The 18,586-nt window shown below is 42.5% G+C and overlaps 1 protein-coding gene across 1 annotated transcript in view; it reads left to right on the top strand.

Annotated features, from left to right (window-relative positions):
* The window catches only part of CCDC150 (coiled-coil domain containing 150), a 74,842-nt gene extending 59,951 nt beyond the window's left edge, over window positions 1-14,891 (top strand). Inside the window, exons 17-26 of the mRNA XM_045833755.1 lie at window positions 345-514; window positions 2,624-2,717; window positions 3,741-3,910; window positions 6,916-7,042; window positions 10,252-10,446; window positions 10,820-10,888; window positions 10,985-11,146; window positions 12,136-12,222; window positions 14,167-14,286; window positions 14,564-14,891. Of these exons, the coding sequence (XP_045689711.1) occupies window positions 345-514; window positions 2,624-2,717; window positions 3,741-3,910; window positions 6,916-7,042; window positions 10,252-10,446; window positions 10,820-10,888; window positions 10,985-11,146; window positions 12,136-12,222; window positions 14,167-14,286; window positions 14,564-14,677 (1,308 nt within the window). The 3' untranslated portion in view covers window positions 14,678-14,891. The remainder of the gene's footprint in view (window positions 1-344; window positions 515-2,623; window positions 2,718-3,740; window positions 3,911-6,915; window positions 7,043-10,251; window positions 10,447-10,819; window positions 10,889-10,984; window positions 11,147-12,135; window positions 12,223-14,166; window positions 14,287-14,563) is intronic.
* The last annotated feature ends 3,695 nt before the right edge of the window (window positions 14,892-18,586 follow it).

Consider the following 18,586-nt stretch of genomic DNA (forward strand, 5'->3'; position numbering starts at 1 on the left):
CTTCTGCTGCCATCACGCAATAGCTGACCGGGGCCAAAGCAGGCCAGTCTGAGACCACCTCTAGACCCAGGAAGTTGTTGACCCCAGTGTCTAGTTAATACATGCCGAGGCATGCCAGTAGTTGGGAAGCTCTTCAGAGTTCTCTGTGGAATTCATAGGTCAGGGTCTAGTTTTCTTTTTCTTAAAGTCACAATAACTTAAAAAAATAAAATACACTTTAATTATCTCTCTTAGCATTCTGCCATGCGTGATTTCCACACTCTCTACCTAGAAGCAATGGAGTCAGCAGCAGCAGAATAACCGGAGAGAATCAAATGTCTTTGTCTGGTCTCACTTTCTATTAGGTGGGAAACTTTCAGCGACAGTTGGCAGAAGCTAAGGAAGACAACTGCAAAGTCACAATCATGTTGGAGAACGTGCTGGCTTCTCACAGTAAGATGCAAGGTGCTCTGGAAAAAGTGCAAATAGAGCTTGGGCGGAGGGATTCAGAGATTGCAGGCCTCAAGAAAGAAAGGTACTGGAGATTATTTTTCTGTCCTTGTACTTGTATTTTTATGCTGCACTACAGTAAGGAGCAGTGTGAAGTCAAGAAACCAAGTCACTTTATAGTCCTTCCTTTGCAGAAAACTAATGTTTAAACAATGAGTTTAAAGTTATGAAAAGTCTGGAATTAGAAATTAACATGACTTTTAGAAATTCAAAATTCTTATACTTTTGTAGTGATGTAAAGGAATGTGCATTCTAGAAATTCATGTGATTCACATTTCACCCTTGCTGTTTTCTATACTTTCAACTCACCCTTGGATCTGCAGGACTATAGTTGTCAAGATAATTGAAGCTAAGTGCCTACTTTAGTTTGAATTATCTATTTATTAGCATCCTATTTAAAGATTAGTAGTTATTCTAGATGAATCATTCTGAGAACTACAACTAACCATGTTTTATAAGTAAACTGCTTTAAATGTTTCAAAAATTACATAAAAGTTTTCCTTTCAAGTTAATGAACAAAGGGTCTGAGTTTAGTAAGGCCTCTAAAATACATTCTAATATGTGTGTTAGCGGTGCGTATTGCCTCTGTGTTATGAGAGGAAGAGTTTCATATTCATTGTACTTATTTTTATTTGTTACATATTTTAAGTGTATATTCTGCACTGAAAAAGAAAATTCAAGGGGAAGGTAATAAAAATGTTGTTTACCATTCACAATAAAATTCTAGGTAGCTGTTGTATTTAGAAGCAGAAATTTCGACATTAAGCCAGTCCATACAGAGGTGATACATTTCTGTACTAGTGAATGTATGTGAATGTGTGTGTGTGTGTGTGTGTGTGTGTGTGTGTTCAGTGAATATATACACAGGGTCTGGCAGAAGTAACGCCATTGAGTGTGGTTGGTGGGGTACATGAATATCTCACATGAGATGGACAGCAATTTGAACATTTCACCTAAAATGTCTTATGGTGTGCTTGAGTGTGATAGCGTTATGTTACAGATTAACATGCTTATGATTTTGTAATAAAAGATTTGTATGTAATAAGGGGCATTATTTGTACCAGACCCTGAATATATTCAGTGAATATTCAGTGACTATATATATATCAGTATATATTCATGAATATAAATATTTATAGTAATTTATATATTATTACCAGCCCATTAGTTTTTGACATGTATTGATAGCATAATGCAGCAGTTTTCAACCTTTTTCCACCTCATGGCATTTCTGTACTAGTGAATGTATGTGAATGTGTGTGTGTGTGTGTGTGTGTGTTCAGTGAATATATACACAGGGTCTGGCAGAAGTAACGCCATTGAGTGTGGTTGGTGGGGTACATGAATATCTCACATGAGATGGACAGCAATTTGAACATTTCACCTAAAATGTCTTATGGTGTGCTTGAGTGTGATAGCGTTATGTTACAGATTAACATGCTTATGATTTTGTAATAAAAGATTTGTATGTAATAAGGGGCATTATTTGTACCAGACCCTGAATATATTCAGTGAATATTCAGTGACTATATATATATATCAGTATATATTCATGAATATAAATATTTATAGTAATTTATATATTATTACCAGCCCATTAGTTTTTGACATGTATTGATAGCATAATGCAGCAATTTTCAACCTTTTTCCACCTCATGGCACACATAAACTAATTATTAAAAATCTGTGTCACACCAAAAGTTATATTCTATTTTTTCTGATTTGAAAAATAATAGGTATAATTTTGATTCATTCATACTGGACAGCTATTGTGCTGGCTGTTGTGATTTTTTTATTTGACAACCTAGGAGAAAAGAAGTCAGTGCCTCTGACTAAATAGTCAGGTATTGGGTGCTTTAAAAATTCTTGTGGCGCACTGGTTGAAAGTCTCTGGCTAAGTATATCAAGTCAGATTTGTCCCATAGATGGCACAAGTTTTTAACTCGCAGGAGTCTTCATTTCTTAACCAGAAGTTGAGACTACTAATTGTCACCTGCCAACTCTCAGGTTCTGAGCATCTGTAACCTACTACAATATGCCGTTTGAGCTTGGAAGGAAAGTGCCCTGTGACTCCCAGTGGCATCATTCCATCCACTCTTGTCTCCAGCCCCTCCTCCTGTGCTTGCACTCATAGGGCTCTGAATCAGCAGAGAGTGCAGAAGCTGGAAGCAGAGGTGGACCAGTGGCAGGCCCGGATGCTCGTCGTGGATGCCCAGCACAGCAATGAGGTACAGTCAGGCTGTTACTAATAACACTAAAGTGTTTGGTTTTATTGGGATGTTGGTATTTTGGAAAAATGGAGTAAAACAATCAGGTAAATTTCCTTTTCACTCAAGTCTGAGTTTTGGACAGTGACATATTTACAGATAGGAAGCCAGCGTGCAATCCAACAATGAATCATTTATTAGGAAACCAGGACAAAAATTATGCCTAATGCTTTTTGTCTTATATGGTTCACATTCTTTTCATTTATTAATGCATAACTGATTGAAGAAGTTAAAGGGCTTGGAGAATAACTATACCCTCAGTCAGAAGCAGCTAGAGCCCTGGCAGGGTAGCTCAGTTGGTTAGAATGTTGTTCCCATATGCCAAGGTTGCGGGTTCGATCCCTGGTCAGGGCACATACAAGAATCAACCAATGACTGCATGAATAAATGGAACAACAAATTGATGTTTCTCTCTCTCCCTCCCTCCCCACCCCTGTTGCTCCCTTTCTAAAATCAGTTTTTTAAAAAACTAGCCAGAGTGAGCCCCCTACTAGAAGGACACACATACTCGCATGTGTTCACAGGTATATGCACACATGAAAATTTATCTACACATAAGCATGTACATAAAATACCCATGGATCATTTATATAAATACTTTTTTTTTTTCTGGAAGGATATACAAGACGTAGTTGCCCGTTCTTATCTCTGTAGGCAGTGAGACCAGAAGGTCATAGGATCAGGAGGGGTAATTTAACTACTGTAAACATTTAAAAATTAGAATAAATTAGGTTGGCTTTATTTTCCAAAGCCCTCTAGTGACCAGTAGAGTAGATCCTTCCCATTGCCTTCTAAGAGGCCCCAGAGCGATATTTACAGTAAATTCTCACATATTTATTCCAGGCATCTGGAGAGATTCCTGGTTCTGTTTCCAATTAATTGTTGTCTCAGCAGCACTTGATGATGTAGGGGGAGTGACTGTACAGTGTTATAGACTTTCTGCATCTGTTACAGTGGAATTAAAAACCCTCTTCTCTCTTTCAGATGGAGCCTCTACAGAAAGCTCTAGATGTAACCAGAGAAGACAACCGAAAACTGGCCATGAGCCTGGAGCAAGCTCTCCAGACAAACAATCATCTGCAAACAAAGCTTGACCTTGTCCAGGAGAAACTGGACAAAAAAGAACTTGAGTTACAGAATTTGGAAACCTTTAAGTAAGGGCAGTATAGTCATAATAAAATTAGGGAAGAGCCTCTGGGAGAGGAAGTTTGGCTTATTCACATAAACTGTTTTAAACCCTTTCCTCCTACTGAACTAGTACTCCCAACAGAGCCGTGTCAAGGAACCAGAAGTAGCTGAGCAGCAGCAGATATTACCTGTCTTGGGTGTGTTCATTATCAACTCATGTAGTATCAAGCTTCTCCTCTGCTCAGAGATTAAACCAAAATTGAACAGATACTGGTTAGAAGGGACGCTTGCATGTTTCTCCCAAACCTTGTCTGTCAAAAGCCTATGTGTCCTTTAAAAGCATGATTTGGAAAAGGAATAGCAGGAGCCTGGATGGGCTGTTCCCATCCAGGGGTAGGGTGACTCCATCTAAGCATATGCTAAACCATTGTTGTCAGTTTTGGCCTGAGATTAGTCAGGTCAAACCCATCGAGTTCAAGTGAAGCCACTCAAATCTTGCCTTAAACCGTATGTAGGTAAATATGACTTAGATGTCAGTAACATTCCTTGGAAGTGTACACCCAAGGGAAATGCGGTGTGCACGCAGATCTTTATTGCTTTCAGGTGGTGAACATGTGGACACAGGAGGCAGGTATAAGCTAAAGCAGAAAAGGTATTTTTTGTATTTGTGATCTCTGCAAATTTTATATTCTGGGGTAGTGTTGCTGGCTCAAGGCTATTCATTATTGGTTAAAACAAGAGTATGTGTTTTGCCCTTTTAGTTGGGTCTCTTTATATGGAGTAACTTTTTAATGCTACAGGTAATGCTTTCTTTCCTCATTTTTTGTAATAATTTTTAAATATATTTTATTGATTATGCTATTACAGTTGTCCCATTCCCCCCCCCACTCCCCTCAACCCTGCACACCCTCTCCCACCCACAATCCCCCCCTTTAGTTCATGTCCATGTGTCATAAGTTCTTTACCTTCTACATTTCCCATACTATTATGGCCCTCCCCCTGTCTATTTTCTACCTACCATCTATGCTACTTATTCTCTGTACCTTTTCCCCCTCTCTCCTCCTCCCACTCCCCTGTTGCTAACCCTCCATGTGATCTCCACTTCTGTGGTTCTGTTCCTGTTCTAGTTGATTGCTTAGTTGTTGTTTTTCTTTTAGGTGTGGTTGTTAATAATTGTGAGCTTTCTGTCATTTTACTATACATGTTTTTTATCTTCTTTTTCTTAGATAAGTCCCTTTAACATTTCATAAAATAAGGGCTTGGTGATGATGAACTCCTTGAACTTGACCTTATCTGAGAAGCACTTTATCTGCCCTTCCATTCTAAATGAAAGCTTTGCTGGATAGAGCAACCTTGGATGTTAGGTCCTTGCCTTTGATGACCTGGAAAACTTCTCTCCAGCCCCTTCTTGCCTACAAGATCTCTTTTGAGAAATCAGCTGACAGTCTGATGGGAACTCCTCTGTAGGTTACTGTCTCCTTATCTCTTGCTACTTCTAGGATTCTCTCCTTCATTTTTACCTTGGCTAATGTAATTCTGATGTGCCTTGGTGTGTTCCTCTTTGGGTCCAACTTCTTTGGGACTCTCTGAGCTTCCTGGACTTCCTGGAAGTCTATTTCCTTTGCCAGATTGGGGAAGTTCTCCTTTATTATTTGTTCAAGTAACTTTTCCACTTGTTGCTCTTCCTCTTCCCCTTCTGGTACCCCTATCATTTGGATGTTGGAATGTTTGGATGTTTGGATGTCCTGGAGGTTCCTAAGCCTCTCCTCATTTTTTTGAATTCTTATTTCTCCATTCTTTTCTGTTTGGTTGTTTCTTTCTTCCTTCTGGTCCACTCCATTGATTTGAGTCCCAGTTTTCTTCCCATCACTCTGGTTCCCTGTAGTGAACTGGTTCCCTGTGCATTTTTTCCCTGCACTGGTTCCCTGTACATTTTTCTTTATTTCACTTAGTGTAGCCTTCATTTTTTCATCTAATTTATAACCCAATTCAGCCAATTCTGTGAGCATCCTGATTGCCAGTACTTTGAACTGTGTATCTGATAGGTTGGCTATCTCTTGGTTGCCTAAAAGTATTGGCTCTGGGGCTTTGATCTGTTCTTCCGTTTGAGACTTTTTTTTTTGGGGGGGGGGGGTCTGGTAGAGCTTGTTACAGAGTAAGGGGTGGAGCCTTATGTGTTCTGGGTGGGGGGTGCAGCCCAGTGACTGGGTTGTGACACTGTATGTGAGGGCAGAGTCTGAGAGGGAACAGTGGCACCTACTCTGCTGTCAGATTTCAGTCCCTTCTGCCGCTTCCCCCAAGCAAACTGGGCCTTTCTGGTGCTGATTCCCGGGTGGGTGGGCTTGTGCACGTTCTAGGACCCTGTGGATCTCTCCAACGCACTCTCCTGTGAGGCTGGGAGCCTCTCCTGGCACCTCAACCCCCACAGGTGTTTTCAATCAGTGTCCAGAGGCTCTATTTCCTGGCACTGGGACCCTGGGTTGTGTGGTCTGTCTCACTGCCCAGTTTCACCTGGTTTATCCGCATGCAAATGTGGGATTGCCCGGACAGCCAGCCACCTTGCACACAGCACTTTGCTTCATAATCGCCACCTCGCTGGGTCCGCCCACTGTGGTCTTGTGCTCAGGATGCCTTACACGCCTGGTGCCACCGCTTTTTGTGCCTCAATGCCTCTCCACCCGGCTGCCCGACTCCACCCTTCCTACCGATCTGCATGAATGTGTATATTTTAACTCCTTGGTTGTCTGACTTCCATACAGTTCGATTTTCTGACAGATTTGGTTGTTATCTTGTTTCTAAATTGTTGCTGACCTTATTTTGGTTGTGCAAGGAGGCACAGTGTGTCTACCTACGCCTCTATCTTGGCCGGAAGTTCCCTTTCCTCCTCTTAATGAGCTCCACATTGGTGAGGTTCATCTGGTAACTGATTGCATTTATTCACTCACCTTTTGGAAAGTTGCAAATTCCCCTCCAGATCTTTCTTACCTCCTTACCTTCTAAAAGTGATTGTTATCTGTCTTTTTCAAAACAGAGAACAGATGGCTGAGGAATCTAAAATGGAAGCACAGCTGCATGCTGAACGTGTAGAAACTCTAAGGAAGCAGTTTCAAACAGAGAGAGACACTGCAAAAAAAGCGACACAACGGGAGGTAGCTGAGGTATGGAGTCAGGTTTCCCTCTACCTGAATGCCTTTTAAGACCTGAACTGGCTATTGGATGCTGTTATTCTTTGGTCCTTCTAATCCCCCTTGACCAACCAGCAAGCCAGATGCAACTGAGCCCTCTCTGTGCTGTTTGTAAACAGACACCAAAAAAGTTTCGTATATACTATTGTCTGCCCAGTGAAGGAAGCCTTGATGAGAGTTTTCCCATCAGAGACTGATAACTGAGTGGGAGGGAGGAATAAAGAGACTGTCATCGGAGATGTATGTCAAATCAGCTGTCTCCTAGGCTCACGTCACCAGCATCCCAAGAGGCAGGTGGAAGCAGAAGACACGTGGTCCCTGCTCTGAGTGTGCTGAGTGACCCTTGTTTAGTTGTGATCCCCACTCTTTACATGCGACAAACAGTGAAAACATCAGAGGACTTTCCTCGGATAGCTAGAGGCTGTGTACAGTTTTGAAGGAATTTAAAGTTAGGAAAAGTTTGTTTTATAGGCTAGTTGGGTGATAGAAGAAGGGAAGCTAGATTGAGACTGGAGGAGCTGACAGATGCCCAATGTGAGAGGGCGAACAAAGCTTAGTAACAATGAGCAGGGCATGTGAGCAAATGAAAAGGGTATGTCTCTCTCTTGATCAGAGCAGATACTAGGGAATGTCTGAGAAAGAGTGGCTAGCCTGGACAGGACCAGCCATGGCCTTGACTGCCAGAATGTTGGATGGGACCTCTTAGGCAAAAGTGGAGCTCTGTGGGTTTCCGAGGAAGGTAGGGGCGGGGTGGGTGGAGGTGATGGTATGAGCACAGTTTTAGGAATGTTGGTCTTAGAGCAGTGGAGGGTAGGCCAGAGTGAAAGGAACTGGAGATATAGAGGCTCAGGAAAGCTAGAACAGTTATTTTGGACTTTAAATGGTTAGGTCTAAGCAAAGTAGTTCTATTGAAAATAGAGAACAGTTAAAAAAAAACAAAGTCATTTTAATAGAAAAAAAACATCAAGACAGACACTAAATGTTGTATCATGAGCAAAGGAGAGGGAGGAATTAAAATAATTCCAAGACTTGGTTGGGGTCACTGGTCTTTAATTTGCCAAATTTGGTACATTTAGCAATTAGAGTGTACCTTTCAAATATTTTGCCAGATTTCAGCCAGGATAGGGCAAGCAGTAAATATCCCCAACAAAAGGCACAAAAGATACCATCCTCCCAAAATCCAGAGCCACCAGAAGAAAGAAAGGGTAGGATAGCTCCTCTGACAGCTGGCAACAGTCACTGACAGCCTGGCAGCAAAGGGAGTACAACCCACATTCCTGCCTGCCCTGTCGAGCCACAAATAGAGTGGAACCCACATTTCTGTGCAGCTGTACTTTGTGAGCCCCCAACCTGACAGGTGCCGAGCCCAGTTCTCAGAACACAAAATGAGACAAACGAGGCAATGGCTGTCCCTGGTGAGAAAGGATTAACCACCAATGGATCACTGAAAGCTATTCAAGGATCCATGCAGATGGATCCTTGCTATTCATACATATGTTTTTTGCCTACCAATCTGAATTCGGAAAGGAAGGGACAATGTGAAATTTTACCTTCTCTTGAACCAGGCACCACAGGTAGGGATGTGCGATAGCTGACTTTGGTTAAGAATTTGCGCTTATTTCCAGCTTCTGCCCATTTCCCCAGGATCCTGTCTGTAGGCTCTGAAGTGAGTGGGGTGTGCCAGTGAGGTCTCATCCTGGTCACCAGAAGCCATAGAGGAGGAAAAATAATTTTCTCTCTACCCTTTATGGTGAGTGCTAGGCTGAGACCCCTTTTTCTTTGGAGCACCTTATAAACAGATGAGCCTTTCTAGCTCAAAGTTCCCCACTGGGCCACTGTGATTCAAGATTACCTTTGGTAAGGTTAACTTGCTTGTTCAGGCTTTGAACAAAGTTTCAGTCACCTGAGGCCTCAGCCCTAGACTCAGGTTCAGCTTAAGTCAGACCCAGTGTGGAAAAAAGAAATGCTGCGATAAATTCCAGGAGCCTGTAGCTGGAGAGCTGCAGAGCTAGGATCTGAGAGGGGCCCACCTATGCCTCTGACCTCCAGATGCATCGAGAAAAGAGGGGGCTCAGGGGGCTCCTGAGTAACTTTGCCTGGTTGCTTATTGTTCCTGGGGGCTATCTAGGGTCTCCCTCCATTTCTTCTTCTGACATCAGAACCGTTAAAAATTTTAATATGCCTTAGTTTATATTTTAAAAGTTGATTTGAGGTCAATTCGAATTGCGCAGCATCCAGTCTAGTAGACAGAAAGTTACAAGGAGCTATACAAAATGAGAAGAAGAGAGCAGGAACAAGGAATTTATACTTGGTGAAAAGGCAGGTTGTTATTGCAAAGTCACAATCTTTTAGGGTTATAACAGGGTTCTACCAGGAAGATTATCCAGCTAGTGTTGATCAGGTGACTCTGATCAACAGGTTCAAGAGTCCATTTCTGGGAGAACTGAAACTGTAATTAGTCTCAGTTTGGTGACGGAGCATAAGTGACTCCATTTTGGGCCTGCTGTCTTGTTTTTAACAGTAATCACTATGCTATTTTTCCACCAGGCAAGTTTCTTTAAAAACAAAAGGCAGTATTATAAAACTACATGCCATCATAGTTAATAACTGACAAATATTTATATAAACTACCATATAATTTATTTTCACTTCTCTAGACATGGGATCACAAGTGACAGAAGCTCCCCTTTAAGAAACACTTAAAGCAGGGTTGTGATCACGGAGCAGGGTTGTGTATGTGCCAGGCTCTTCATTCCTTCTATACTTGGTCTTATTTAACTGTTAAGTGAATCCTATCAAGTAGGGTCTTCACACTCTTTTTCCGTGATAAACCTGAGTCTTAGGGAAGTTAATCACCCAAAATTAGTAATTGGTGAACTGAAATTTGAACTTCAGTCTGACCCCAAATCCACGCTCTTAAAATTAAGAGCAGATGTTGAACTTATATTTACATTGTTTATCTGTCCTAAGAAAGATTGTGTTCTTTAGTGTTAAAAATTATGAAAATCACTTAGAGTGTTCCTCCACTAAACTACTTATTTGGACATTATCATTGCCTCACTTACCCTCCTTTTTAAAAGAAAGGTTTAAAGAAAACAAAATACAGGGACAAAGCTACATACATACGCTTCTCTCACTAACTGGAAGGTAAAAATGTTCTGATTGTCCCTTGTGTTCCACAGCTGAAGAAAGCCCTTGATGAAGCCAATTTCAGATCAGTGGAAGTGTCCCGTACCAACCGAGAGCTGCGGCAGAAACTTACAGAGCTAGAAAAGCTACTGAACAGTAGCAAGGAGAAAATAAAGAACCAAAAGGCGCAAATCAAGCTCCACTTGTCGGCCAAGGCGAATAATGCTCAGAATGTAGAGAGGATGAAGGTTGTATGAGAAACCGTATGCCTCCCCTCACTTCCTCAGTAACTGACGAAGACCCAGGCGGGCAGTTCTTTGGGAGTTACAGCCTCAGCCGGGAAGCGGGCAGATTGCCTTAGGGGAGACTCTCTCTTTTTCCAGCCCAGACACTGCTGTATAAATGTTTGGTTTCTCGGTAGCTGCCAGTGTCTTGTTCCAGCTCCCACAGGAGACACAGATGTATGGGACTTTGCTCTGTCAGGGTCAGTGGGCTGGGTGGGAAGGCGAGCCCAGGAGGAACTGTTAACTGTGGATCCCATGTGGGACTCTTTGTCATCCTATAAGCAAAGAGCGAGCCAGCCACTCCACTGATCTGTGTTATTTCCACATTTACTTTCAGCAAATAGAAACAGAATTGAGGCAGATGGAGCTAATTAAGGATCAGTATCAGAAAAAAAACTATGAACAGGTAGATGATTTCCACAAACTATGTTTACCATTCATATAAAATCCTGAACTTGGACACCAAGTGTCTCCCCTCTCTCCCCTCTTTGTGCCCTGCCAGTCGTTGAGTATCCAGAGATTTGTATCTGAAATGAATAATCTACAGAAAGAGATGCAGATGTTGGCCCGGAGCCAGTACGACACCTCAGCACGGAGCAAACAGCAAGAGCTGCGGCTGGAGACGGAGCGGAAAATAAGGCAGGAGCTAGAGAATCGGTGCCAGGTAAACGGTTTCCTGAGATTCATCTCAGAGCCTATCAGCAAACAACGTGGGCCCAAACGCCCAGCATTAGAACACCTAAATTTTCTAGATCTTATAGACAAAAACAAATGTATAAGTTGTTTATTTTCACTAAGTTATTAGAATCATAGTGTCTAGGAAGTAGCCTATAGCTTCAACTGTGGCACATGTTCTCAGTGTTTAACTTTACAAAAATGATATGCTTTTTAAAAAGAACGGCTGAAACTGCCCTGACCGGTGTGGCTCAGTTGGTTGGGCATCACCCTGCAAACCAAAAGTTCACAGGTTCGAATCCTTGTCAGGGCATATGCCTGGATTGTGGGTTCTGCCCCATCAGGGTGTGTACCAGAGGCAACTGATCCATGTTTCTCTCTCACATCAGTTATTCTTTCCTTCTCTTTCTCTTTCCCTTCCCCTCCCTCTAAAAATAAATGTAATATTCAAAAAAATAAAAAAGAACAGCTAAAACTCACATATGCAAAGTAGTAGTTACTAAGATTTGTGAATTTCATGGTTTTCCAGGAACTTTATTCCCCTTTAGTTCTTCCTGTAGCTCATATGCACCCATTGCTATTACAAGACTTTTCTCTATTCCCAACCTAATGAAAAGCATAACATTTTATCCCTGAAAAGGGACCTTTATGAGATCATCAAGCTCTAGCTTCCAACACAGACTCTCTGCTACGAAAAGTATCCCTCCCATTCTGGAAAGCAATGTTAATCACTTTGTTTCAGGAGAAACAAATCAAAATCAAATCATAAATCAAAATCAAAATATGTAATCATATACACATATGTACACTGTAGGTAAACTGAAAATCACTGCTCTACCTTGTATTTGGGTAGCACCTGAGGTTAGATGTCCCCAGTCACGGTTTCATAATGTGGTTGCTCGCTTACTACCAATATTGAAGCTTTTTGTTCAATGAGGTGCACTGGGACTTTGTAAACTGTTTGGATCACGTTTTCAGGAACTTGAAGAAACTGTCAGACACCTGAAGAAATGTAAAGAGGCGACAGAGAGTAAACTGAAAGAAGCCAGTGTGGAATCAGAACAGGTGAGCCAGAACCACGGACATAGAGAATTAGACAAGTTTCTTCAGACACAGCCGCCTTGAAGCACGCAAGTCAGTGTAAACTCCTTGGTTAACGTAGTCGTCAGGAGCACGACAGGCAAGAACCAGCAGCTTACTGAGTGTAGGCTCCTTTATAAAGAAGAAAGCACTTTTAGACCCAGACCGTGTGTCCTGACGAGAGACACCGGGCTGCCAGAGTACTGGCGGATCCTGGCACCCACGTCCCGCCCAGTAAGCAGAAGATGGGAAGACCAGCTGTGTGTGGATTTTAACGTGTTATTGTTTGACGTGAAAGTGGAAGCTCTTTGTTCAATCAATAAATAGAAGTGTAAAGTAGGCCTTATTAATTTTTGAATTTGCTTTTTTTGAAAGCATTTACAATCATACATTTTTAGAGCTGGAACAGATCTTTGAAATCATTCTACTACAACCACCCCTATTTTCTAGAAAAAGAAACAATCTCAATAAGCTTAAGGGATTCCAGTGATGTTGCTATCAGTTGGCCATGATATTTCCCTTTTATAGCCATTAAATTACAGGGCAATATGACTATCACAATGGTATGTTAAAAAAATACGACTGTGACAAGCCCGAGTTTGAATGCCAGTGGTGACACGCGCTGTGCCCTTAGGGAAGTCACGTTTACGTTCCCTTATCAGGTCCCATATTCACGAGTCAGGAAGTCAACGCCCCCTGGCCCGTTTTGCTGGTAGATGGCTCAGAGGAAGTTTCAATAAGTGTTAGCTGTCCTCTCGTTCGCCACGCAGGAGGAGACAGGATATACAATGCCATTTCAAGCATCTTTCCCTGCACTGCTGGTAAAGGTGCTGGAGAAATGTCGGGCTCAGTCTGGTTTGGGGGTGGGATGTGCAAACAGGCCTGGAAGATAGCTTTGTAGCTTTCTAAAAGTTAGATAGCAAGGGGAACTCTACTTTCTTACCGCACGATGTCATAGCTCCACTGTGACCTCGCTGATGCAGGACAAGGACCCGGCAGCACACTTGTTGAGGACCTGCACATGGCAGGTGCCAGGCGATGGAGGCAAGGGTGAGTGAGCCACACAGAGCCCCTGCGCTCGGGGCCCAGAGAAAATGCCACTCTCTCGGGCTTCAGAACCAAAAACCAGAAATGCCGTCTCAGAACAAGTAATCAAAGTGGGAAAACCAGTCATTTTACTTTTTATTCTAGAGGGTGTGTTCTGGACCTGTTTTGAAGCATGCTTCACATAAAGTGAACATCTATTAGCTTTCCCTTCAAAACACCAGAGTAGCCCAAATACTTAGAAAAGTGCCAGGCATATATAAGCCATCAGTAAATATTTGTCAAATAAATGAATACTGATTACAATTCACCTTCAAAGACAGACTATCAGAGGGACTGTTCAGGTCAAACAGAGATAATTTGCAAATGTGTGCTTATGACCTCAGTAAAGTGTAAGGTATTTTTATGATAAAGGAAATAAAGAGAATACAGCTTATATAGTAAGCTGGTCCAGTTTTTTATTAATCCATTCAATTTTTTCATAAAGCACAACAGAAAAAAACCTGCCTCCACAGTTTAGGGACTTTGTAGAATTATTTAGTCTTAGAAAATAAAATTTAAAATATGGTTTGAACTACCATTCTCACTTTCAGTGTTGTATTGTACTTTCATCCCTACTTCTCTCCTGGACTCTGTCTTACCCGTGTTCACACCCAGGAAACACTACCAAAGGCGTAAGCAGCAGCAGGCCTGCCTTCGTCTTCAGCTCCATGTTCAGAAATTACTGTTTCACCTGTAGGATGTGTATTACGCAAATAGGTTGCAAGGACATTCCAGTCAGAATCTGGATCTTTAATACTTCGGTAAAAAGTCTCTTGAACTAATACACAAAAAAAACCTTTAACTGTTTGTTGTAACTTTTAATGATAACATTTATATGTTCAGATAACAGCTAACCTGGAAGAAGCTCACCGCTGGTTTAAGTGCAGGTTCGATGGCCTACAACTTGAGCTGACAAAAAACCGGTTACAGAGGCTTCCCCGGGAGAGCAGGTGGCGGGAAGAGGTAGGGCATTTAGTCAGACGTGGCTGTCTTAAGCAATTCTTAGATTTCTAATTATAGAAGTTCTGTCTTCATCCAGCTATCCTCTTTACTAATCTGTAGATTTCTTTAAACTACTGCAAGGAAAGCAGTGAACTAAGTTTTTTTTCTTAAAAGTTCTGCCTCCCCCGAGCTGTCCAGACTAGAACCACCTCCCTTGTGAGTAAGTGCTGTGAAGACGAAGTGGGCCCAGGCGCTGCAGTTAGTTTTGAACAGTGTCAGGTGTGTTTCTCTCCCACAGGACCAGGTGAAAAGGCGCAATGTCATGTCCAACCAGTCTGTTCTACATCGGTGGGAGAGCAAACAGAACCTTAGATTTGTGCCCAAGAAGTATCCTGATCTAGAGAGAAAGTGACATCCGTGACAGAGGAAGAGCTGCGTTAGCAGCTACACCGGACGACCCCCTGAGCCCAGCAACCAGGGCTGGCCTGTTTCCACGGTCATCGGAACACGAAGTCTTTGGTGTGGGCTGAAGATTTCGGACCCGAGTTGATCCTTTTATGAATTCTGATATCAATAGAGAACCACCCTATCTTTCTCTTTCCCTGTTTTCCACCCAATAAATTTACATTAATTTGTTGCACGATAGCAGATGCTGTTGCATGATACTTGGCTGTTTTTCTAGGTACAGTTTATCAAAACCATTTAATGAGAGAGATACTTTATGACACAGCAACTAAGTGATACAATGTTTTGTTTCAGTGAACTCTCCCAGGCTGACATCCAGGAGATAATCTTTGGAAATAGAATCACCTGGTAATGGTAAAAATTCTTCCACCATATTTTCAACTTATACCTTTCTATGCTGGGTAATTACCAGTCATCTTTAATAAGACTAACATCTCTTTACTTATGTGAGATATCTGAGGGATCGTGAATATCCAAGGGAAGCTATAAACAAAAACGGTTATTCAGAACAGCAGTCGGCGCCACTCCAGGAGACGCCAGCTCACTGAGCTCCCTGGCCAGGGCCCGTGTAGCATACCTTACTGCATTTCTCAGATTGTCCATAGCAGGAAACACTTGCTTCAGGACAGTGGCTTACAGAGTTGGATTGGTGATTGTTTCTAGTAACACTTAAAGTTAGAACTGCATATTTACTGTGCCGATTAACTAGCTTATTTCTGTGATATTTTAAAAGTGTTTCTGTAGTATTTTTGTAGTGACTATTGCATAGCATACTAGCTTCTGTTGTGGGCATCTACTTTCACCTAAAACTGTAAAAGAACACCCAACAAAATATGAAACAGTGGTTTCTAAGAGACTGGACATCATGGCACAAAGAACAATGGTCCCTGAGAGAAAGGGAACGGATGAGAGGAGTCTTCCTATTGTTCCAGCTCACAGCCTTGAGAGAATCCAGGCCGCGCACGGAGGGGAAGTCAGGGTGGAGCTGGGTGGGTCCCCGAGTCAAGGAGCTGGGACTCAGAGTCTGGAGAGACAGGGAATGCGGGAGTGCCAGAGAGGGGAGAGCTGCACGAAGGGAATTCCTGAGATGCCCAGAGAGTCCTCTGAGCATTCCGCCGAGTTCTGGCCAGCAGGTCACCTAAGGAAACTACCTAAGGCTGGGGAAAGAACCGTCCAGCGGGGTGGAGGTAACCGTGGCCAGGACACATGCACGAAACCAGTTCCTACCCAGGCAGCGCTGGAAGCTTTGTGACTCACAGGGCGTGGGTGGGTCATACAAAAAGTTGGAAAGGGAATGCTGCTCTGCCCCTACCTCACAAATCTCAAACACAAGACCCCAAATGATGAGTTTCCAAGTAACTGTGTTCCATAACAGAGCTTAGGAATATTTAGAGGAATGTAAAAATATGATACGGCACCCATCAAAGTAAAGTCACAGTGTCTGGCATTCAGTCCAGATTTATCAGACATGAAAAAAAGGAAAATATAACCCATAATGAGAAATTCATTAAAATTGACCCAGAACTAACAAATGTTAGAATTGACAGACAAGGTCACTGAAACAGTGTAACTATTATTATGATCAGAGTGTTATACCAGTGGGTGGTAATATGGGAAAGAAAAAGGGGCAATGATTCATAACTAACACTAGAGATTTACCACATGTACAAACATCAGATTTCTAGGTGATCCTAACATAAGATCAGAAGATGCTTTGACTAATTTTTTGAGGACTATAACTGTTCCGAAGGAAGGAGGCTAAGCTGTGGCTACTGAATGAAGGAATAATGAAGGAATTTCCAAGCAATTTTTCTTTTAAAAATTGACTATTTGATAATATGTGGCATCTGTTTTCTCAAGATCACTCATTATGCCTCTTAGCTGGTGATCAGTGTCAGTCATGGAGCAAGTGGCTTTCCAGCGGCCCTGCACTGTATCATTGTATTTTTTCCACCTTGGACTTCCTGGGGCAGTAAGGACTCTGTAAGCCATTAGCTCATGTAAGCCTCCTATAACTGGTCAGAAACAATGTGTAGTATACGTAAGACTAGAACAGACTGGAATATTTTCTGCTTACGACCCCCAACAAAATAGGGCTCTTCTCTTCTGATAGTTCTAATAAGAGATCCAGGCTCATTGGATTGACTGGTCCCATGCCACCCTCAACCAATCACTGTACGTTGAAAGATGGATATTATACTGATTAGTTAGGTCTAGACGTGGGAGGTGACCATCCCTGAAGCAGGGTGATTCCCCAAAGGAAATCAAGAACTCGTGTCAGACAAAATCACCGATGTCCACCACAACAATCACAACATTTTAAGTAGAGAAAATGCACCAAGGTGGTCGGTCACTAAGCAAACTCCACTAACGCTGCAGCCAGAGACTCTGAGCAGGTGCTAGGCTCCTCTCCAGTTCCGGCACCTCTTTGCTCCAGAGCATTGACAGAGACAGCCACCAGCTGAAGCTTTAAAACCCAACTCTTCAGTAACCTATGTAGGGGACTTCCAGGTAGCTGAAGACAGTGGGAACTGCACAGCTATTTCTCTCCCAGTCCTTCACAAGCAACATGAATCAAGAAATGGAAAGTAAATTCAACACAAAACCACATTCTCAGCATAATTGGAAGGCAGACAGTGTCAAATCTTCAAAATAACTACAAAGAGAAAACTCACCAAATCCCAATGCGCTCTCTCTCACATTTCTGCCCTTTCACCTACCACAAGGCTCCGTAGCAGAGGCAGATCCCCCTCCACAAAAGTGCAGGGAAGACCGAAAAAGAAGCTAGTGCGTGGGATCTTGGAGAAATAGGGGTAAGTCCCAAGATGCCCAAAGGAGAAGATTCAGATGAAAATAGGAGTCATTGAAGAAAGGCAAGAAAAACAACCAAAAAAATAAAAATGACAAAGGAGCAAAAAAGGTCAGGGAAAAAGTGGAAGGCAGGCAAAGAAGGACTAATATTCATGCTGTTGGAGCCCCGCAGAAGGAAAAAAAAACACATTTATGTGCATGAATGCTGAAAAGCCTTTGATAACATTCAACACCACTGAAGATAAAAATACACAAGAAAATAGGAATTGAGGTTTTTCTAAAAACATGACCAAATATACAAATGTAAATAAAAATATGTTTTTCATTTTATATAACATCTTATTCCTGGCGCCAAGGCACGGATGCTCACTGTCTCCACTACTATTTAGCGCTGTCCAGATAAAAGTATTAAACAATGCAACTGGAAAAAATCAAAGGCATAAGAATGGGTAAATAAAGTAAAATTTACCTTTTTGCAGATTTCATATTATTCCTAGAAAACTTCAGGGAATAAATCTAAATAAAAGAATAAACTGGCAGGATAGACATCAAACATACAAAAATCAATAGCCTTTAGAGAGGTTCCATTAGGAAAGTAGAATTACTGTTTTAAATAGGACTCAGATCTTGCACAAGGCGGAGGAGAGTCAGAGGACGGGAGCAGGAGTCAGCTGGCCTTCCCGAAGCCCTGCTGGGCTTGCCTGGCCAGGTGAGAGCCCTGACGGGTGCTGGCGGCCCCTGTGGGAAGCTGAGCCACGTGCGGGTAGGTGTTTTACTCTGGGCAGTGGAGCAAGGCTGATGAGCTGGAGGCAGAGAAGGGCAAAGATAAAATGGAAACCACCACCACCTCTGCATTCATCCCCACATCTACTGCTGTGATTGTCACAGAGTGATGGCTGTGGCTTCACTTCCGAGTCCTCAATCTCTTGCAAGCTCCCCTGGCCAGCTCTAACCCGGGACCACAGGCTCTGGAGAACAGTTCCTGCTGAACCAGACGACAGTTCAAACCACGTGAGGCAGGCTAGCAGGATGAGCCCTGGGCCGG

This window comes from Phyllostomus hastatus, unplaced genomic scaffold (assembly GCF_019186645.2).
Source record: "Phyllostomus hastatus isolate PE091 unplaced genomic scaffold, TTU_PhHast_1.1 phas_contig_1741, whole genome shotgun sequence".
Taxonomy (NCBI): domain Eukaryota; kingdom Metazoa; phylum Chordata; class Mammalia; order Chiroptera; family Phyllostomidae; genus Phyllostomus; species Phyllostomus hastatus.